The sequence below is a fragment of the Candoia aspera genome, chromosome 8 (genome assembly GCF_035149785.1).
Source record: "Candoia aspera isolate rCanAsp1 chromosome 8, rCanAsp1.hap2, whole genome shotgun sequence".
Taxonomy (NCBI): domain Eukaryota; kingdom Metazoa; phylum Chordata; class Lepidosauria; order Squamata; family Boidae; genus Candoia; species Candoia aspera.
In genome coordinates, this window is record NC_086160.1 from 15,554,550 (window position 1) to 15,578,652 (window position 24,103).

General features: G+C 39.0%; 1 protein-coding gene across 1 annotated transcript in view; it reads left to right on the forward strand.

Moving 5' to 3' along the window:
• Positions 1 to 21,382, forward strand: part of ATP10D (ATPase phospholipid transporting 10D (putative)) — a 72,768-nt gene extending 51,386 nt beyond the window's left edge. The window contains exons 15-23 of the mRNA XM_063310476.1: positions 942 to 1,126; positions 4,122 to 4,407; positions 6,557 to 6,633; positions 12,196 to 12,321; positions 13,188 to 13,388; positions 14,359 to 14,439; positions 14,691 to 14,795; positions 20,616 to 20,803; positions 21,284 to 21,382. Of these exons, the coding sequence (XP_063166546.1) occupies positions 942 to 1,126; positions 4,122 to 4,407; positions 6,557 to 6,633; positions 12,196 to 12,321; positions 13,188 to 13,388; positions 14,359 to 14,439; positions 14,691 to 14,795; positions 20,616 to 20,803; positions 21,284 to 21,371 (1,337 nt within the window). The 3' untranslated portion in view covers positions 21,372 to 21,382. The remainder of the gene's footprint in view (positions 1 to 941; positions 1,127 to 4,121; positions 4,408 to 6,556; positions 6,634 to 12,195; positions 12,322 to 13,187; positions 13,389 to 14,358; positions 14,440 to 14,690; positions 14,796 to 20,615; positions 20,804 to 21,283) is intronic.
• Positions 21,383 to 24,103: the final 2,721 nt, after the last annotated feature.

The window sequence follows — 24,103 nt, forward strand, 5'->3', positions numbered from 1 at the left end:
AGAGCAACCATGAGTTTCTTTTCCTTGTTGCCTAAGGTCAAATAGCATGGCATACGGCCAGGCTATTAGCAGAACTGTCTGTCTCCAATTATTTCTGCTCACTCCACCAGAGCTAATAAGGAGGGTGTGCTCCAGGTCCCTTCCATTAATCAGTGTCATCTTGCTAGACTCAGGAGTCATGCTTTCTCTGTTGTAGCGGTTCCTTGTGGAACTGCTCTCTCCAAAGATCTGAATGGCCCTGACCCTGCATTAAAGGACTGCCTGTTCCTCCAAGCATTTGGGCCAGGAGATTGAGGGAACTTGGCTGATTGATTAGTTTTTATTGTCCTTTTCTCTATTGCAGTTGATTTTTACTGTTCGTTTTTAATCCTTGTATATCACCCAGAGTCATTGCTACAAGATGGGCGGCCATATAAATAGTATAAATAAATAAGTAATTGGAGCAGATGGAAGGAATGTACAGCAGATGTAAATCACCACATTACATCATTAAAATCACTCTTACTGATAAGAGGTACAGAAGCATATTGTAATGGTGCAAGGAAACCATGTACACAGTGCAAGTTTTGATAAAAGAAGTTTGGTCAAAAGCAGGATCTGTAAATTAAATAGAATAAGCCAGGGACTGCATCATGTGCCTCATGAATGAGCTATTCACAGGACCAGGATGAAAGGCTACCGTGAAGTCTTTTTGTAATAATTAAGGAATGGATCTCCACCCATCTGTTTTCTAGACTGATCTAGAACTTTCAGTAGCTGGAATATTGGTCCAGATTTTGAATCCTTTCTGATCCTCAAATCTCACCATATTTTCTTAGGAGAAAAAGGATATTTCTCACAGTTACGTCCATTTGTTCCAGCCTGCTGCATACTTTCTACATGTATTTGCATTTCTAAAAACAGTGCATTATTTGAGATAATGAACCTGGCTTTTGTCATAGGTGCTACTGGAATTGAAGACCGACTGCAAGAAGGTGTCCCAGAAACTGTAGAGGCGCTTCGAAAAGCAGGGATTAACATTTGGATGCTAACGGGCGATAAACGTGAGACAGCCATCAATATTGCCTACTCCTGCAAATTACTGGATGTGTCAGACAGACTTTTCACACTCGATGCTGACAGTCTGGTGGGTTTGCAACAGTTGTGGTTCCCCATGGAAGAACGTTTTTCCCTAAAAATGTTACATCTTTGTAGAATTGCGGGGCTGAAGGACATGGTCTTCCAGGTGCTTCAGAACTGATTTATATTAGAAATCGTTTGCCATTTGTCTTCACTGTTACCGCTTCATTTCTTCTTGAGTAAAGCACTCCCATCTGGCTGTTCAGGTGTGGCAGTAGTGCTAGGGGTTGGAGATCTGTTCAATTTGATTCAATAATACCCTGTATTTAGCTAAGAGTGTTACATGGAAACTTCTAATTCAAATCTCATGGAAGCTGTTAATTCAGATTATTGCCCATTTGCCTGCACATCAATACTGCTAATGTAACTTCATGAAGTACTTTGCTTTTCAAGTACAAATATTAGCCTTCTCTCACAGGAGGTGTGGATCCAGTAGTCCATGTCTCCCATCAACCCTAACATAAGATTGGAGGAAAGGCTGTACTTAATTACTTGATTGATTATGTGGCATCAAGTCAGTGTTTGACTCTTAGTGACTCCATAGATAGATGTTCTCCAGAACTATGTCTCCCCAACCTAGATGTTCAGGTCTTATTTGGCCATACATAAATATGTACAGACACACCTGTCATGCTGTTGCTTTGCACAGGAAATAGAATTTTGCAAATCACAGAGAAAGAGGGAGGAGTGGTAAGCAAAAGAAATTCGATATAGGCTTTGGTCAATCAAACTTATCACATAGCACATTTTAGTATTAGATTAGGCTACCAACCTTAGTTGTACCTGTGCCACTACAGAATTCCCTGTTAAGAGTAAGGGCATTACTGGTCAGTTCGGGCACATTTTGGCCAATGGGTTGCAAGTACATCCAAGATTACTGCAAGATTACTCATTGCAAGCCAAAACCTTGCAACTTACTGTTCAAGCTACAAACTATACCTTAGAGGCTATCTTGCAAGCCGAGTTATTGTTGCCTGCATCCTACTAATAAGGAAGTATTCGTAGTGTCTAGATACTTGGGATAGAAAATTTAGCATAGTGTTTCATTTGCGTCTCTATCTTGCTAAAAAAAAAAAAATGTTAAAACTTGGTAAAAGTTACTAAAACACTTTCAAGAGTTAGATCTGAAATGCTACTTGTGTTCTGCCAAGTGTCCAGGCAGTGATCAGGGGCCCAGACAACTGGTTCTTTTAGATCCAGAGACAATAAGCACACCAGTGGATAATGCGATTTTAAGCTTTATTATTAACTTCAGCAAACTCGTTTAAACAGAAACATACATAGTTTAGGCAGATTAAACAGAAGCATAAAAAGCATAGCATAAAGAAAGAAAAATCATAACATACCAAACAAGTTGATACCCAATCTCCCATAGGCTGTCAGGAGCCCCTTAATAAGGACAGCGGAGATACCCCAGGATGGCTCAGCTCCCACAGCACCCAGCACTCAGAAGTTCCCCAACTCAAAAGGCAATCCTAAGGTTTTTATCGAAGTCTGGCCCTAAAACCTTGTGACCCTGTTTCCATGGTACTGAGACTGCAGGATCTGACCTTGACTGGATAGTTCCCAGGGTCTGGAACACCTGTTTATGACATGATCCAAGAGCCTGGGAAGCTACACAGATAAGCTAGTGCTTAACAAAAACAATCTTGGGGTTTTCTCTCCCGCCCCACCCCCCCATTTCAAACAGAAATAAAAAACAAGCCAGCTAAACATTAGTATAACTCAAAATAAACTCTAAGCTTCTTCGTGTGAAGGAGAAAATCAAAATATGTCACTTAAACTCCTCAAAATAACAATGGTCTTCCACATTGCTACTACAGCTTGCAATGCCAAGATGACAGCTTAGCCTTGGGAATAAGAATACATGTAAGTTTTACGAGTTGCTAGAATTCTCTCAGGAAGCAGCATTACATGCAGCATTCAAGATAATTCATCTACTTAAAATTAGCATCTAAAAGCAGAAATTATTATTTTATTGGTTAAAAATACAGGAATTTGTTCCTCCGATGATTTGAGGACTGATGACTTGATAGAGAAGCACAATAAAGAGATCACTGCAGTGTCTCTTGGAAAGTTTTGAATGAAAGTTTTAGGTCATTTACCTTTTGCCAAAAATGTGGGCCTATTTTGTCAGATTTTTCAGTACAAACTTGTGGAAATCTGTGGTCCTGTATATTACTAGTATTGTTTGGTAGATTCCATCCCTATAGCTTGCATTAATACACTCGTAGAAAGTTCCACAGTCTTCCACCAATCCCAAGTATTTCAGCAGAACTGGAGAAAGAAAGAGAGGGGGTGTGGGTGCAGAAACACACAGACACACCTCTAATTGGAAAAAAAGGTGTTTCAAAACAAATCAAAACCTTGCCAATACTCCTGCGGCCCTAATATCCTGTCCCAAGTCATGATGAGGCCAAATTCTCAAATTCACCCACTTCATCTCTTTCTCCTCTTTCAGCCATGAAGGAAGACAGAGAACTTTCAGTTCTGTTCCATCTGAACCTTAGCTGGTCATGTGTTTTCAACTGAATAAACTGTGGTTAATCTTAACTATGGTTTATTTAGAGCAACCCAGCTTCAATCCTCAGAGCTAGTTGGTTTCCATGAATTAAGCACAAATGTCATGTAAGATTTAGGCATAGCATTAAACTTCAGATGAATAAAAATAGAAGCAAAACATTTAAAATTTGTCAAGGAAATCTGGAAGTTCAAGGCTCACAGTGGCTTCTTCCTGTCATGAGAACCTGTGATAATGTCAATGAAACTGACTTTTCCCATTATAAGATCATAAATGTTTTGTAGAATGTTGCTCTTCGTTGTTATTGAATCGTCACATCATTCAGATTAAAGAACTCGTGCAATTTATATTATGCATGTCACACTATAACCTGCACGCAAGGGTGATTTTAAAAGTAGAGTGAGCTGCAATTGAAATTACCCTTACAAGTAACTAAATTGAGATAAAACTATTATCTCACCCATTTTCTTTCTCCAACCAGGGGGACTGTGCACGTATGGTAAAAAGCATTTTAGAAGAGATTGATATAATAATTCATACCAAAAATGGAGGGAACACCTCAGAAACAGAGATGTCCACTTCCAGCTTTGCCTTAATTATAAATGGGCCGACATTAGAATTTGTTTTGCACCAAAAAGTGAAAGATGCATTCATGCGACTTGCAGCACAGATCCGATCGGTCATCTGTTGCAGAGCAACACCCCTGCAGAAAAGCAAAATGGTGAAACAAATGCAAAGGGAGCTACAAGTTATGACTTTGGCTATCGGTGAGTTGCATCTCATACCAGGAAGGTGTGTGAAGTTTATTTGAACTGTTATCTCTTGAAGACCTGGAACCAATATTTTTTGCTTATGATATTCCCTTTTTAAAAAAATAAAAACTTAAAGTACAGTTAAAATACAAAGAACAGAAAAGCTAGAATACAGAATTAAAAGAAAAACGAAAAACTAAGAAGAAAAAATAAGGTGACTTCTAACCTTCTCCAACACAGATATAAATGCATATTATATTAAGTCAATCGCTTACTCTTAATTAAACCTTAACTAACATAATTTCTATTAAAACACTAACAATTTAATTGTCGAAGCTCAAAATCAAAACTTCATTTTTTTTAGTTACAAGCAAATAGTCCAAAAGTGGTTTCCATGTAGAAACAAATCCAGCCACGGAATTGTCTCTTATCAATGCTGTCCGTTTTGCCTCTGCGCCAACTCCATTAATTTCACCATCCATTCTTCCACTGTGGGAATTCGTGTATCTTTCCACCTTTGTGCATACTGACGTCTTGCTGCTGTTATCATGTATAAAAGCAAAGTCCCATATTTTCTTTCAAGTTGTTGGTCCATCAAGCCCAAAAGAAACAGATCTGGTTTTAATTGTATATTCCCTTTAAGGATCTTTTGAATTATAATACCTACTTGCTCCCAAAATTTCTTAGCCTTTGCACAAGTCCAACAAAGATGATAAAAAGTTCCTTCTCCTTGAAAGCATTTCCCACAGGCATTTGATACCACTGTATACATTTTTGACAACCTATCTTGTTTATGATAGTCCATAGAATTAAGTACTTCAGTGGTGCAGTTCCAGGGGTTCAACGGGCCATTTTGCAACACATGTAACAGGACTGGGAATTCAAGTACACAGTCAGGAGATCCCTGCTCCATGACATGGTATCACTGAATGAAAAGGGGCCCCTGACCCCATTTGGGTGCCCACCAAGCTAATTTAAAAAATGGCTTGTAAGCAAGCATGCTGCAAAGCAAAAACCAACTTCCCTGCATGACCTTTATTTCTAGCAATGCCTCTCAGACCCATGAAGACTTTCCTAGAAAATAGAACAAGGGAAGCTCCAGACCAGGGTTTTGCTTCCCTTCTAGTATAGGACTTTTCTGGATTGTTCATGGCAACCATCTGGAGAGTGTCCATAACATGGTCTCAACATCCAAAGTGTCTACTGCGTGGAAAGGTTGGATATCTGTGACGAAATATAACTAGTTGAATATTACAGTATTTCTCAATCAAATAGATTATGGCACCAACTTTATGGAATAGCCTGCGTTGGGATATTAGATTATTCCCCATAAGACAGGTCTCCTGGAAAGCAGCTAAGAGTGTCCAGCATGATGCAGGTTGTTGCTTGAACTGTTTTGATAGGAGTTTTCATGCATGGTTTGATATTTGTTCTGAGTTATTACAGATGATTTTGCCATATGTGCTTCTCATATTTAATGTTAGCATTATTATAGCAGTTTCTATTTATTATTTATTGCTGATTGGGTTTGTTTGATTATTAACAGGTGGTCCTCGCTTAACGACTGTTCGTTTAATAATGGTCTGAACTAAGGATGGCCTCAGAAAAAGGGGTTTACGACCTATACTCACACTTATGACTGTCGCAAAATGTCACACCGGCCCTGCAGTCATGTGATCGCAATTTGGGCACTTGGCAGCCAGCCTGCATTTACAACCAGTTGCACAGTCCTGTGGTCACATGGTCGCAATTTGCGACCTTGTTTGCCGGTTTCCTGCAAAAAACATCCAAATTACATGTGAAGTGGAACATCTTTAAATTTAACATGCAATTAAAAAAACAAACTGCAAATAGCACCATTGGGGCAGGGAATGGGAGGGAAGAAAGATTGGCAATAGGAGATTTATCTTCAGTGTACATAGTAGCTTCAGTGGGAAGTTTTACCTCCTGGATGCAGCAGAAGAGGAAAAGGTTAAATTATCACAGTAATTACCACCTGTCATTGATGCTAGTTGCAGTTGTAATGCACATATGCACTTAATTACATATTTAGTTGGCTGTTGATTGTATGATATATGAATTTATTTCATCAAGTGGGTGTATAAAAAGTTGTAGATTTCTATGGAACTTTCTTTGCAAGACTGTTCTTTTTTCTGCTTTGAAGGTGATGGGGCCAATGATGTTAGCATGATTCAAGTTGCTGACATTGGAATTGGAATCTCTGGGCAAGAAGGCATGCAGGTAGGATGTGTTGACGGACCCGTTAATGAAAGTAGTGTTACCTGTATCTTACTTCTCCAACAAGCATGTCTGTCAGCTTCATAATACATTGTCAATGGGAACAGCAGCTCAGTTATGAAAACGTTGGAACATATAGCCTGAATCAAAAGAAGATTTTTATCTTTTGAAAAGGTAAAGACTGTAAAAAGGTGGTACTCATAGAAGTTGTAATGGTCTTGTAAGCAGCTAATCCATACTTCTGCAATATACATCATGTTTTAGCATACCGTGTTCCTAGGAGCAAACCTTAATATCAAAGTCTACAAGTGGATGAACAAATCTGTTCACAGACCATCTTCAAAGCAGATACAAGTAGCTATGCTGCTATTCTTAAATGAGAATTCAGTGAGGCTGTGTTAGTACCCCACCAATCATCTACTCAGCTGAATAATATAAAGCACGCACTGATAACTCAAAGATTTCAGTTCAGGCATTGTGACACATCAATAATTTGAGACACATCAAGTGTATCATGATACAAAATCAGAATGACAGAGTGATGAACTGGCACTTAATTGATCACTAAACAATGGAGAAGTTGATTATAATCAAGAACTGGTATAGATAAGATTAGGGCAATTGTTTGAAAAGAAGGAAATTAAGGACGTGAGATAACAGAAAAAGAGGAGGGAATATAGCCAAGGCAACTTATGCTAACGGGATTCACTATATCTCTCCATCCCTTTTTATCCTTGCAAACCACCCTTGTTTCCACCACACCCATCTGCCCCTTCGTATGTTGCATTTTCTTCTTTAAACTTTTCACTCTTCTCTTCTTGCGGATCTCATCCACTCCATCCGACCACAACTTTCTTAATCTTTCCCTTCTTCTCAGTCTGCTCATTTTTTCTTTAGCCATTTGTTTTGAGATTCAGTCTTCTCTTGATATGAACAAAGCATCTAAGTGTACTGGTCATTCCTCAGTATTCAATCCAATCAATCCACACCCATTCATCTCTGATCCTGCCTCTTCTTGTTTTACAACACATATTTTGTAAGTGCACAATTTCTACCACATTCAGTTTACTTTTTTTCCCCCAACATGGCCACCTTTTACTTCCATGTAACTGTAAGTAGAAGCACCCTCACAACTATTATTGCTTTTTTCAACAAACATTCATTGCTTTGCAATACACCAGCTGCTACCCACTATCTACTATCTATCTATCTATTTATTTAAATTTGTATGCCACCCAACTCCTAATTACTAGGGCGAGGATTTGTATGACCTAAAAAGTTTAGAAATATGCAAGCATTTATGACCTTAAAACCGTTTAAATATGACCAATTAAACCAAAAATATGACTTTTAAAGCAAAAATATGACTTTACAATTTTTCTGAAATTAGCACCCAATTTTTAAAAATCTGTGCTTACACACACAAATTAAAAGGTTTATTCTTCACTTCCAGTGCAGAAGTGCTAGTATTGAAGGAATCAAATGAACATTTTGAGAGTAAAATGGTCATCCCTGGATTATTTTTCATTAACAGCAGAATTGCATTGGTTGACCATGTGCATCCTGAGGTTATCAAACTCAAAACTCCTTCTGTTGTCCACCAGTATGTTCTTGTATCTGGAGAAACTCCGTTCAACATTACAAGAGGTTATAGGAACAAATTTGAAAAAAGCAAACTAATCTGGAGAAAATTCTGGCTCAAAGTCTTCAAATTTTGCTTCGAGTCCATTTAGAATGTTACTTATTTTGCAAAGTGTTGAATAACCGAGATTAGATTGCAGCACTCTTTGCAGTTTATCACTAATTTTTTCAGCCAGTTTCCCCTTTCCTTGCTTTAAATCACTCCCTGTTTGTTTTACAATGTTCAGTGCATCATTAATTTCGATTCCTACAGTTTCAAGGTGGGTGGTTGCTCTTGATAATCCACTGAAGTTAGATCCTGTATATGCTAAGTTTCCAGCCAAGGTTTCAGAAAAGGAATCTTGCACAATCTTGATGGAGGGACATTCACAACAGTCAAATTCTTTAACTGTCTGCTGCAAGGAAGCATAATTTGTGAGATAATACATAGCCACATCCAGCCAAGTCTCCCAACGTGTCATGACAGGTTGGGGAGGGAAAGCCAAAGTAGGAGCAATTTCTTTGAACTTTTGTACTTGAAGTGGAGCTTTAATGAACATTTTTTTCTCATTCAAGATTATCTATATCAGATAGTTGCTTTGAATCTCTTCGGCCACTTTGTGTAAACCATGTGCAAGGCATGTGATATGGATCATTTTTGGATAAAGAAGTTAAGTCCCTTGGCTGGTTTAGTTATGTATAGAGCGGCATCTGTTACAAAGGGAAGGATATTTCCCATTTTTACACCATCCGGCCAGAGTAGTTTCATAGAATCGTCAAAGAGCATAGCAGTAGTGGAACTGTTTACTTTTTGTAGGGTTTCACATCTTAGAAGAAATACTTCACCAGGCTTGTCACATTTCAGAGTGCCAATAATAACATTGGCTACCTATCTTCCGTTTACATCACTTGTTTCATCTATTGAAACCCGTATCTTATTGTTGCCAACAGCAGATCTTATCTTTTCTAACACATCTTCATAGCAGGCAGAGATATAACTTTTCCTTACAGTTGATTCATTTGGAATCGGGTGACTTGGGTACTTCTCCAAAAAATGCCTGAGGCTACCACTACCTAATTTCCTTAAGGGAATATTTGAAGTAACCATCATTGTACAGAGATCCTTACAAAATTCTGACTGGGTATTTGATGAACCTGCAGTTGAAGAAGAAGCTCTCGAAAAGGAGATGTTGCCTGTTCTCAGTGAAGGTAAATCTTGCTAAACAACTCTTGTGTTTCCCAGTGTTCCCAATATTCACAATGTTGCTGAATATTAAAACACTTTTGGGCAGATACCTTAACTTCACACAATTTACAAAAAAAAAATATCACTATCGCTACTTAAAATCTGCTCCCCAAATTCTTGAACAAGACACCATAATTTAATACTCACTGAACATCTACTTTTAGGCATGTTGAAATCAGACTGCAGCTCTCACGTGACTCCACCACCTCGAACACACACATACCTGAGTTGGGGGGCAAATGAGAAAAAGTAAAAAAAATAGGCAAATTCTCACTCTTTTTTTCAGGCCTGGTCAGGGGAGAAGCCTCTGCCTGCTGAAGTCATTTTTAAAAAGGTTGCTCTCCCTCTCTTACACACACACACACACACACAGCCCTGAGTTGGGGAGTGAATAATAAAAAGAAAAAAAACAGGCAAATTCTCACCATTTTTTCAGGCCTGGTCTGGGGAGAAGCCTTTGTTCCCACCTCTCTCTCTCTCTCTCTCTCTCTCTCTCTCTCTCTCTCTCTCACACACACACACACACACACACACACACACACACACACACCTACCTCCCTGAGTTGGGGAGTGAATAATAAAAAGAAAAAAAACAGGCAAATTCTCACCATTTTTTCAGGCCTGGTCTGGGGAGAAGCCTTTGTTCCCACCTCTCTCTCTCTCTCTCTCTCTCTCTCTCTCTCTCACACACACACACACACACACACACACACACCTACCTCCCTGAGTTGGGGAGTGAATAATAAAAAGTAAAAAAACAGGCAAATTCTCACCATTTTTTCAGGCCTGGTCTGGGGAGAAGCCTTTGTTCCCACCTCTCTCTCTCTCTCTCTCTCTCTCTCTCTCTCTCACACACACACACACACACACACACACACACACACACCTACCTCCCTGAGTTGGGGAGTGAATAATAAAAAGTAAAAAAACAGGCAAATTCTCACTTTCTTTGCTGGCTCAAACTTGCTGGCTTATCAGGAGGGTTGCCAATGACCAAAATATGACGTTTGTTACAAAATTGAGCAGAAATTTGACATAATACCTTTAAAAAGTCAAAATATGACTTTTCAGGCAAAATAAAATGCATCTAATTCTCACCAGATTACTCTAAAACATGTTTTAACTTACTTATAAATTCAAATAAAGGTTCCAGAAAAAATATGACATGTCATAGAAATCCTCGCCCTACTAATCACTCTTTCTTCCAGCATTTGCCTGTCTCCTAGTTTTTCCATCTATTTTCCCATCTTTTATAAACATTCCATCAAAACACAAAATGCATCTACTTGCTGTAGATTTTTACCATTTATGTATAACTTGGAATTGTTCTTTTCATTTTCCCTGTTAAACATAACTATCTTGGTCTTTAATGCATTAATTTTCAGGAACATGCTCCTTGCTGCATAAAATATCTAACATTTGCTGAAGATCATCCAGGTTCACAGGCAAAAACCAAGCATCGTCTGCATAAACAAATTCCCAGCCAACCCACCTTTAGTATCACCAGAAGCATTCCTTGTGCATTTGTCCTTAAAATACCTTAAACAACCAAGGGGACTTCACACTTCTTTGTCTTACCTGCCACTCAATATTCAGCCATTAACTAAGTATTCCATTTATTTTCCTGCACACACTTGTCCCATCATATCCAACTACACTGTTTGTGCCAGCTGTCCTAGCATTTTTCAACATTCTCACAGCACTTATAGTTCCTTTCCATCATGGGAGAGGGGCCACTAACTTTTACAGGCTTCATTTCATAAACCTACGCCTTCATTTCCCTGCATGCATTCATCAACTACACAAAATCTGTTTGTTTTTTTTCCCACTTACTAGTTAATGTTTTTACTATGTACTCCTCTTGTATTCCAAGTCACAGTCTTCTGTGTGCCGCAGCCATTACCAGGTGGGTCCATATCTTTACTGCCCATCATGGCTTTGGTCAATTGAGGCTTTTACATAACTCATTTTAGTAAAATAGAGAGGTTTAGTCTATGTTACCAGCTTAAGTTGTAGCCATACTACATGTAACATTACCTATTAACACTAACGCAATGACTGAGCTATTGGGACAGTTTCAGGCACTTTGCCACCAATGCAATCAAAGCAGTTTTATCTCAAATGTGCTCACACACTTCTGTGTAAGTTAGGATCCTTAACGTAGAGAAAGCCTTGCAAGGCAACGTACTGTTACCCACGCCCCACAACTAGGGAATGTATGCAGATAATTGACATACCTAATATTAATGCTTTCTCTCACACTGTTGGTGAGGAACGACATCATAGCAAATCTGGCACTTACAAAACCAAAGGACAGATGAAGACAGAGCAGGCTGCCCAAAAGCAGGGGTTAAATAATCCATTAAGAAGAACAGGGAAGAACATCAATCAGGGCACAGTTGCTGAAATTTGTTCATTATGGCATCATGCTTTCTTCAAGAAAAATTACTATTCTGAAGCTCTTGGATTTCTTGTGAACTTGGTCAAATGGTTCATCCCTGCCTGGTTGGTGAAGGCTGTCATAATAGAATGGAATACGTAAGACCAGGACTATTAAACGAGGAAACGTAATGGAGCTTTCCTGGGCCCAGCAATGGGACTTATGCAGCTGACTTTGGTGGAGGTGGCAAGATCCACCTAATTTCAGTCTTTAGCAATCTACTTGATTCTTCTTTTATTTCTTTTATGTTTGTTTGCAGGCTGTGTTAGCAAGTGACTTTGCAATTTCTCAATTCCGACATCTCAAGAAGCTGCTATTTGTTCATGGCCACTGGTGTTACACCCGACTGGCTGACATGATCCTCTACTTTTTTTACAAGAATGTGGTATGTAGCTATCAGCAACTGCATCCTGGATTTCAGAGGCAGGAAGCATCGTTTCAATACATTGAAAAGGGATGTTTTCAATGTTAGTAGATTCTGAAATCAGATGCTGGCAAGAGAAATGGAGCCAGCCCATCTGTCTTGGATTAGAAGTTACTGTGTCAGTATTGTTTACAGTCAATTAAATATGACCTCTGCCAAAAAGCAATCTGTCAGCATTAAGCAGAGATTGTGACAAGCTGGCTCCATGATCAAAACTGGGAAATTATCAAAGGGATTTGGGAGTGTTTTTTTTTTGGTTTGCTTTGGTTTTCTGCCCAGGGAAGTGTGGTTGAAATAGACTAGTCTTGTTAACTGTGGTTGTGTTTTATTTTTATCCTGAGCAGTCAGGATTTTATTCTGATATGAACCCTACCTTTGGAACGCTAACAAAATGGAGAGATGATTGTCTGGTTACAAAACTCACATTTGTTGTCTTCACATTAACATTAAGCTTGATTATTAACCTCCAAAGGTCCCTCAGGGTTAACATTAATCCTATCCTTGCCCTCAATGCCATTTCCAGAGCTTTGAGGGATGTAGAGCAGCTGAGAACAATGACTGTAGAAGGCACATGCTGAATTTCTGTAGATCAGTGTTTCTCAACCTTGACAACTTTAAGATGTGTGGACTTCAACTCCCAAAATTCCCCAGCCAATTAGGGCTGGCGGGGGAATTCTGGGAGTTGAAGTCCACACATCTTAAAGTTGCCAAGGTTGAAAAACACTGCTGTAGAGCATTCTAAAGTCCATTTGACTTCTTCCCAACATCCCTCTCCCTGAACTCTATTGTAGATTCCCACAATGCATTGTCCTTTTTCATCACTGCAGGCATACGTAAATCTCCTGTTCTGCTATCAGTTCTGTTGTGGATTTTCAGGAACTGCCATGATTGATTACTGGAGTCTGATTTTCTTCAACCTTCTCTTCACATCAATACCACCTGTTATATATGGTGTTTTAGACAAAGATGTCTCTGCAGAAACTCTCATGAACAATCCAGAACTTTACAAAGCAAGTCAGAAAAATGAGGTATTTTTTGGCTTGGCTCAAGTGTTTGAAGACTGAAGTGATTTATGGGTTCTCGGTTGCACATTCCTTGCTACTTGGATCATAATTTTTTGACCTATTTCTTTTTAATCTTCTGAAGATGTGGAGATGAAAGACATTCTTTGCTAGGTTTCCAGCCAATGAATGGAGGTGGCCTTAGGAGATCAGTGTCGTTTTTTTTCCATGACGTACTAATAGAATCAAAATCTTATTATTACTGGTTGCCACTTTGGCTGCTATTGCTTATTTTTGTGTTCTGTACCATTTAAGAAAAGTTTTGCCAGGCATATGGATTCATTGTATTCATTGTCCTAGTCTGACATGGTATAAAAGTCAGCCTGAACTTTAGAAGGCCATCAAGCTAGACAAGCAAAAATAATAGGATGTGAAATCTGAGGTGAAATTGATGATTAATCTGCTTTAGAGGAATGTGTCAGTCTGTCTAATATTGATCCTATATTGTCTAAGCACTGTCAGACTATTCTTCAAAACTGGATCTCACAATAAATCCACCATGTGCAACTTAGGAAGTTTACTGTTAGATTACCTCCTTTAAAGCTTGTCTTTTTATTAAACCAGTTTCAAGGATGAATTCCAGAAAAATCAGGCTCTGTTGACAGAAACTTGTGTTTCTAGGTTTGCAGCTAATATGATGCCTTTTCAAATATATACCAGCAAATATTGCTGGTATAACAGATTAACTGGCTTTGCTTTCCTTCCATGGAGTCTGTGGTGCAGTATGCAGCAAATTAGCTCTCAACTTCACTAGAGATCCAGCTGTTGGGAACCTTGACCTGCTAAACATCACCTCTGGAAGTTCACTAAGGGGATTAGGTTTAGATTTAGGTTCAGGTTTATTTTGAGATTTGGGTTTAGGTTTAGACATCTGAACTTGTAGATGATTCATAACTGAAATCTGCAAAACTGACCTGCCTGTTTTCTTTCTTTTCAGCCATATAAGGGTATAGCCTTTGCAATGAACTTGGTGGATGCATTTTACCAAAGCCTGGTTTGCTTTGTATTCTTCTACTTGGTAAGTATTACAAAACTGGCTACTTGATCATTGTCTCTGTTGTTTTAGTTTTGTTTTTAAAAATAATGCACACTCATTTTACATGATTATTTGCATCAAATTAAACTTCCTCACCAATAAAATAATCATCATTAGGAATTTCTGTATCAAAAGGCCAAGCAGAACATTATGTTATTATTGCAGTTTGCTGTTTGTAATTCATTAAAAACAAGTTCAGTAGGTATATATTTTAAATAATGGTTCCTTTGCAGACATTCCAAGGTTCCGATGTAGATGTCTATTCTTTTGGGAATCCTATGAATACTACCATGTTCTTTATAATATTACTACATCTTCTGATTGAAATTAAAAATGTGGTGAGTATCTTATTCATTCATTCTAACATTCAGTTCACAAGTTCATCTTGAATAGGGTCCAATTCCATTGAGCACCTCATCAATTACATTTATACATAATAATAAACCCAAATTTGTTAATCCTTGGCTTCTAACACTAATCTGACAGCTAAAAAAGGGACAGAGAACCTTAAATATTATTTTAAAGTGCCCATCCAGGATCATAAAGCATAACTTCTTCTTGTCCTTTGGATCTTGTGTTTTTGTGATCAAAATTCCAGAATCCACAGTTCAGCTGTCATGTGAAAATTGGTTTAATTCATGGCAGTGGGGAAAACAGGGTGGGAACAGATGCAATTTTTCAAGATAACCAGGACTGCTAAGAACAACTTTTCCTTTGGGATTACACCCAAGCCAGAAGAACCATTAGAGAGAAGGTTCTTGATGCTGAATATCAGAAGGAGCTCAGCTGCATTTCAGCACACATTAGAAATTGTACAAAGTATTCTAGTTGGGATTTGGGTAGATATCTAAGGACCCTCATTCTTCTCTTCAACAAGAGCCTTTTTCAGAGCTAGCCTTGACATGCCGACTTCTCCTGTGCTTAGTGGGAGATTTGCTAAAGTCATCATGTGTCAACAAACTTGCCCGTGCTGCACCAGAGTCATTGAAACTACTCTACATGTGCTGCTTTAGTGCCCTTATTATCAAGACAGTCACAAAGCTCTCATTTCCCTCCCACCCCCCCAGTGGTCACACTATATAGATCAAAATGAAAGCCAGCTTGTGGATTTTCTTCTATCTGACTGGAAACCATCCATTACATATAATATAGCTAAATTTGATATGGGAGCAATAAAAATTGGCAAACAGTCAGTGAGTTGGGATATGGGCAAACATATTTAAAAAAATCCTGTCCTGTATTCCATATTATTATTACTCCCACTGGTAAGGTTTTAAATTGAACTTTCTTCTTTTAATTAAAACTGCCCTAACACTGTAATAATTTTCCCCTACTCCACTGATAGACTCAAAATATTAGTTTCAGCTCTGAGTTTTAGCCTTAAGAATAACCTGTTTTATTATACTATATTACATTGCATCCAAGGGTTGCTTAAGACCTCACATGAATTTGATATTTTCCACTTTGTATGTGGTCTTTATAGCTTGCCCCAATGTCTTACTGTTTTTGCTTGACTTGTTAATGTTTATTCTGGTCATTGACCAAAATAAAGGTCATTACACGACATTTTTGTTTGAGTGTAGTCATACACCAATGGGTTTATATGTTATAAATGATATTTTCAAAATCAAACCTGTTTTCAGTAGTTAATGTGGTAGATCATACCATTGGAAGATGAGACCCCTAGGTCGGAAGATGGTCAAAATGCTACTGGGGAGGAACAGAGGATGAGTTCAACTAGCCCCAGACGTGATGACGCAGCTAGCTCAAAGCTGAAAGGACGGTTAGCGGCTGACAGTGCTGGTGGTGAACGGCGAATCCGATGTTCTAAGGATCAACACACCATTGGCACCTGGAATGTAAGATCTATGAGCCAGGGCAAATTGGATGTGGTTATTGGTGAGATGTCAAGATTAAAGATAGACATTTTGGGCGTCAGTGAACTGAAATGGACTGGAATGGGCCACTTCACATCAAATGACCACCAGATCTACTACTGTGGACAAGAGGACCACAGAAGAAATGGAGTAGCCTTCATAATTAATAGTCAAGTGGCTAAAGCAGTGCTTGGATGCAATCCAAAAAACGACAGAATGATCTCAATTCGAATTCAGGCCAAGCCATCTAACATCACAGTGATCCAAATATACACCCCAACCACAGATGCTGAAGAAGCTGAAGTAGAGCAGTTCTATGAGGATCTGCAGCACCTACTGGACAACACACCTAAAAGAGATGTTATTTTCATCACGGGAGACTGGAATGCTAAGATGGGCAGTCAAATGACACCTCGAATGACAGGTAAGCATGGCCTGGGAGAACAAAACGAAGCAGGACATAGGCTGATAGAATTTTGCCAAGACAATTCACTCTGCATAACAAACACTCTCTTCCAACAACCTAAGAGACGGCTTTATACATGGACTTCACCAGATGGACAACACCGAAATCAGATTGACTACATCCTTTGCAGCCAAAGGTGGCGGACATCTGTACAGTCGGTAAAAAAAAGACCTGGAGCTGACTGTAGTTCAGATCACAAACTTCTTATTGCACAATTTAGGATCAGACTAAAGAGATTAGGGAAAACCCACAGATCAGTTAGATATGAGCTCACTAATATTCCTAAGGAATATGCAGTGGAGGTGAAGAATAGATTTAAGGGACTGGACTTAGTAGATAGGGTCCCGGAAGAACTCTGGACAGAAGTTCGCAGCATTGTTACGGAGGCGGCAACAAAATACATCCCAAAGAAAGAGGAAACCAAGAAGGCAAAATGGCTGTCTGCTGAGACACTAGAAGTAGCCCAAGAAAGAAGGAAAGCAAAAGGCAACAGTGATAGGGGGAGATATGCCCAATTAAATGCAACATTCCAGAGGTTAGCCAGAAGAGATAAGGAATTATTTTTAAACAAGCAATGCACGAAAGTGGAAGAAGACAATAGAATAGGAAGGACAAGAGACCTCTTCCAGAAAATTAGAAACATGGGAGGTAAATTCCAGGCCAAAATGGGTATGATCAAAAACAAAGATGGCAAGGACCTAACAGAAGAAGAAGAGATCAAGAAAAGGTGGCAAGAATATACAGAAGACCTGTATAGGAAGTATAACAATATCGGGGATAGCTTTGACGGTGTGGTCAGTGAGCTAGAGCCAGACATCCTGAAGAGTGAGGTTGAGTGGGCCTTAAGAAGCATTGCTAATAACAAGGCAGCAGGAGATGACGGCATCCCAGCTGAACTGTTCAAAATCTTGCAAGATGATGCTGTCAAGGTAATGCATGCTATATGCCAGCAAATTTGGAAAACACAAGAATGGCCATCAGATTGGAAAAAATCAACTTATATCCCCATACCAAAAAAGGGGAACACTAAAGAATGTTCAAACTATCGAACAGTGGCACTCATTTCACATTCCAGTAAGGTAATGCTCAAGATCCTGCAAGGTAGACTTCAGCAGTTCATGGAGCGAGAATTGCCAGATGTACAAGCTGGGTTTAGAAAAGGCAGAGGAACTAGAGACCAAATTGCCAATATCCGAACAACGGACTGGTTTAAGATTGGGAAAGGAGTACGGCAGGGCTGTATACTCTCACCCTACCTATTCAACTTGCATGCAGAACACATCATGCGACGTGCTGGGCTTGAGGAATCCAAGGCTGGAGTTAAAATCTCTGGAAGAAACATTAACAATCTCAGATATGCAGATGATACCACTTTGATGGCTGAAAGTGAAGAGGAACTGAGGAGCCTTATGATGAAGGTGAAAGAAGAAAGTGCAAAAGCTGGCTTGCAGCTAAACCTCAAAAAAACCAAGATTATGGCAACCAGCTTGATTGATAACTGGCAAATAGAGGGAGAAAATGTAGAAGCAGTGAAAGACTTTGTATTCCTAGGTGCGAAGATTACTGCAGATGCTGACTGCAGTCAGGAAATCAGAAGACGCTTAATCCTTGGGAGAAGAGCAATGACCAATCTTGATAAAATAGTTAAGAGCAGAGACATCACACTGACAACAAAGGCCCGCATAGTTAAAGCAATGGTGTTCCCCGTAGTAACATATGGCTGCGAGAGCTGGACCATAAGGAAGGCTGAGAGAAGGAAGATCGATGCTTTTGGACTGTGGTGTTGGAGGAAAATTCTGAGAGTGCCTTGGACTGCAAGAAGATCAAACCAGTCCATACTCCAGGAAATAAAGCCAGACTGCTCACTTGAGGGAATGATATTAAAGGCCAAACTGAAATACTTTGGCCACATAATGAGAAGACAGGACACCCTGGAGAAGATGCTGATGCTAGGGAGAGTGGAGGGCAAAAGAAGAGGGGCCGACCAAGGGCAAGGTGGATGGATGATATTCTAGAGGTGACGGACTCATCCCTGGGGGAGCTGGGGGTGTTGACGACCGACAGGAAGCTCTGGCGTGGGCTGGTCTGTGAAGTCACAAAGAGTCGGAAGCGACTAAACGAATAAACAACAAAATGTGGTAGATCACATTCTTAATATGGAAGTAATGGCATGCACCATGTGAAACAGACACTAATTTTATCGTTTTGAGTTATAGGGACCATATTTCCAGAAGGTATTAACAGGTAACAGACATTTTCAAAGGAGGGCAAAGAAGATGATACAGGGTCTAAGGGATACACCATACTATATGAGGATAAGCTGAAGGAAGTTGGGATATTCCATCTGAAGAAAAGAAGACTTTGGGGAAACATGATAGCCATGTTCATGTACATTAATGGAAGCTACAGGGAAGATGGTACTTGTTTTCCAGAAAGTAGAACTAGAAGTACAGATATGCATTGCAACTCCTAGATTTCATTTATATATGAGGAAAAAATTCTTGATGATAAGATCTGTACAAAAGCAGAACACGCTACCTAATGCACTCTCTCCACAGACTAGGTTTCCTGACAAATGTGCCATCTAATATTTTGAGAATTGCAGTGTTAACACATCTGGAGGCACCAAGTTGAAGAATTTGAAACCTAATGCCATACAGCTATACAAAATAAAGGAACAAAGGGTTGAGACCTTCTTGAGTGTGCCTGACAGATGGGTTTCCTTACGGTGGATCCTATAAAGCAGTGTTTCTCAACCTTGGCAACTTGAAGATGTCTGGACTTCAACTCCCAGAATTCCTGGCTGGGGAATACTAAATACTTCCACTGAGTAGCAAGCAAACTTACAGTAATCCTCTGTTTTGGACTTACCCAGAATCTCTGTTTTCCTCTACCATGGGTAGGACCTTCTACCTGGATAACTTAATTTATATGAAAAAAAATTGCAGTCTAGAGAAAGAGCAGAGTTGATCTGAAACCTGAAGGATGAAAAACTGGTTGGATTAAGAAACTTAAAAATGTAGGTGGATCACCCACTGCCATTGGCTTCAAACTCTTGCAGCATCAGACAGCCCTAGGGACTGTCCTACCAGTGGGTATTGGATTGTTGATTCCCCCTGGCCATTAGTTATTAGAAAACAACAAGCAGGTACCCTAGGAACATTGCTGCACTTTTCCTTATTTCCTCTGCTTTTCTAGCTTTGTCTCTGCATCAGGATTGATCTTGAGGTGGCAGCAGCGACTTTGACCTTTCTCAAGAACAGGTTCCCTGATTGGTAAACATTGCTCAAGAGAAAGGAAAGATGTTTTCATCATTGAGATCCAATACAAGAAAGGGGAGAAAGATAAGCAGAAATAGTTTAGTAGATGCTCAGTGCAATAGGCTGATGCACACATTAGGGCAATTTTGTTTCTGGAGAATTCATAATTCTTAGGCATTCCTCCATTACATGAAGGTTCCTACTCCCATAAGTATCAAACAGGCCTGTAAGGTCAGTAAGCCACCTACCTTTTCTAAAGTCTCCATCAAAATAAAATATTCTTTTCAGACATCACTTAAAATATTACTTTCATGGAAATAGAATTCCCTTTCACAGTATTTAGTCTCAGTTGTCCTTCATTTGAAGACAAATTCAAGTAATGGAGAGACACAGGATTGGATAAAAACTGTATCATATGACATCTTATTAGGAGGACTTGTCCTTGCAGCCGTTGCTTATGGGATTAAGCCCAGCCCAACCCAGCCTGAAACCTTTCAGAATTGGAAGCAGATCTGATCTCATGGAATTTATACTTCTGCTTTTGATTTGTTTCAGAATATTATACACTTCTCTGTTTTTGCTGGTAGCATCTTCCTGTATTTCTTCGTTCTCGGACTTTTGGGAGCTTTCTGCGTCCTCTGCAACCCACCAGGCAATCCATACTGGATTTTTCAGAGACAATTAGTAAACCCAATATTTTATCTCATCTGCATGATCTCCATTACTGTGGCTCTGCTTCCAAGGTACTTTATTGGTTTAATTTACCTAAATCTGTGACCCATCTGTCTTGCTTTTTCTCACACAAGTTCTCATCTAGTATGATCAACAAGACTTTACTTTCAAAATTATTCCCAGGGAAATTGCCATTGGTGGAAGATGGAGTTCTTGCATTTATTTAGTTATGGGTGGGCCAAGGGGTGTGTGGAATGTCCTGTTCTTTTTTATACAGTCTTTCCTCCAGCAGTCTGCAGCCTCCCTGGTTTTCTACAATTCAGTTGAGCCCCAAGAGAGAGCTCCTTCCAAGTGGAAAACAAATGTGGGCTACCAGGGAAACTTCAGAACAGGAAAATGTGTAACACAAAATGGTATCATTCATAGGGCAGGGCTTCTGTCTGTCTTCTTCTTTCCTGATTCAAAATAGTCCTGTTCCACAGATTTCAAGTGCCCAAAGTATATTTAACCCTACCCCTTCCAGCTTGTTTGAATATCTTCTTTCATTTTAGGTACTTGTTCAGGGTAATCCAAACCACAGTATTTCCAAGTCCAATAATACAAGCCAGGCTTCTTGAACGTCAGAGCCATGCGCAGTAGAAGAGTTGGCAGCAAACAGAAATCTCAGCTGCTTATGAGGGGTGCAATCAGAATTCATTCATCGGAAGACAGATACCAAGTCTGCATCTTCAGACTTCCACTGTCTCAGCAAAAGAATAATCCTGAGGATTGAGATGTTTTACTATTGCTATTGTCATTCCAGAGAAGGTCTGAACCAAGAGCATATACTCAGTTATGGTGTCCAGACTGACACATCTGGAAGTAGCAACTTCCTGAATTGGGAGAACATTTTGATTAAGCAAGTCAAAGGAATTCTGTTTTGACATATCTGCAGCTGGACATTCTTTAAGAAGGAGACTTGATGTTTACTTCTATGAGATACTTAATCTTTCTATAATCAGTAAGACATTGGAATTCTATATATGGTAAATCAGAAAATTTAACATAACTGGCCAAAAATGAAGTGTTACTTATGGAGTCCAAATGGTGGTATATTGAATTATCTTTCTCAGATAATGTTTTATTCTCATTGATATATAATCAGCACCCATTGCTTATATATATATATTTTAAGTACTTAAAGTAATTTATTAAAGATACAAGCAGGCATTGTACTTTGTTAAAATTAAAAAGAAAAAAAACAAGGTCTCTTGCACCATGATGTGAAAATCCTATGAGAATTCATTTAATTTATGTTTAATAATATATAAAAAACGTTTAGACCTGGTCATACCCAGACACATTTGGTATGCTGAAGGGTGACCTGATTCTTCCTCTGATGACTGTAATACTGTATTCTGGAATAATGTTAGAGTACCTTATTCAGACAAGGTTTACAGTGGGTCCCTTTGCAAACAACCATACAGAAGAATTGGCTCCATCACTTTCATTAGAAGCAGTCTCTGTCATTCTTCATGTAACCAAGATTCGTAGACCTTTGTCATCTTTGGATTCATTTATTTAGGGAATAAGCTCACAGAAGATTTTGGGGAGATACATATCTACGTACTCACAGTGTTTTGTCTCTGTGATCATCGTAAAAATGCTGCCAATATTGTTATTTTCTTTATGATATTAGGGTTAAAAAAGATACTGTACGCTGTGCCTATTCTGGTATGTCTCTCCTTTCTCTGTTCTTAAACAGACTGATGCTTGTAATTTTGTTTATTTCACTTACATGCTGCCTGACTCCAGATCAACTCTAGGGGCCTCAGAGCACAACAACAAAATGATAAATATACAATAAAAAAACCCAAAACATCAAACAAATTGGTGAATCCAGGATCTATCCACTTAGAAAAAGTCTGGCTAGATTCTACCCATTTAAAAGCAGACTTTATTAAACTCAACAAACAGCTGTTTAGAATGGGGAACAGAGTGAATCTACTGATCCAGGACTCTGAAAAGTATGGAAAATATTCAATATTTACCTAAGCCCGTCTCTCTGTCTCCCTCTTTCATTGCTATAGTCCTATATTAACAAAGCCATTTCTAACCAAGATTAGATTACCAACTATATCTCCTGGCTGTTCTGCCCCTTCTGCACATTATGTTTTATGTGCAGTTTTATAATGATGGTCTTCAAGTGTATCTACCAGCCATCATCTTCAGTCCCATTGAATGTGCTATCTTTACAAAGATCTTAGATAATGATCTAAGATTATTTCCCAGCCTATGTGCTAAGGACCACTTCACTTACTACATTACTGCAGAGAATGCACCTCTGTAGAGGAATTTATATTGTCGTCATAGGCATCCAGTAGAAAGTGCAGGGATGTCCTGATGTCATTTGTGCAATGATGTCATGATACATGTGATGCCACTTCTCCTTGCCCCATAGTAATCGTCATTTACTGAGAAGTAACATGAGAAGGTGTTTGTGACCTCGAAAGAACGTTGAAAGGGTTGTGTAGCCACATGGTCTAACCACATCCCTGGTCATTTGTGTCTAAAACATTGGCATGTCTTGACAGCATGGGAAAGGGCACTGCATGGATACTGACATCTATACAATAGCAGGCAAAGGTTTAGGCATTCCTGTTTCTATGAATTCCTAAGTGAACAGAGTCTGACACAACGCCTACATGATACAAATTGAAACATATTTTTCTGCAAATTTAAGTGCATACTTAAACTATTTTCAATGGTTGATTTATGTTAGAAAACAGTGAATATGGCAGATCTAGAAATTTGGACACCTTTCCAGTTTTATGCAGTGCTTTTTTTTGTTTGTTTTTTCTACAAAGTTGTTCATAACGCCTTAAAAGATGATTGACTATGGGCATACATTAGCCAGCTGAGGACAGTTTCACACATAAACAGATACTCTGAACTTTTAATCTCTTGCGTTGTCTATTTTCAACAGCCATGGACTTCTCTAAGGAGCTTTCTAAGCATTTGAAAACAAAGATAAGTCACTCTTAAGTGGAGGAAGGCTGTAAAAAAAATCTCTAAATGCTTCCAGTTAGTAATTTCATCTCTTAGAAACTCATTAGGAAATTAAAGTGACATGGAATTGTTCTAGTTTAAAAGAAGATCTGAAAGACCAATACAAATCTCTAGAAAAACAGAACCCATTGATCATTCACAATGGTCCACTGAAAAGTTTAGCTGACACTGAAGTAGTTGTCCACAGTGCAGTGTTGCTTATACAACAATGATCTGCATGGAAGGGTTGTCAGAAGAAATCTCTTCCCCAAACTCATCACAGACGTTACCATCTAAATTATGCAAAAGAAAACCTTGGTTTTGGAACTAAATGGTTTGAACTG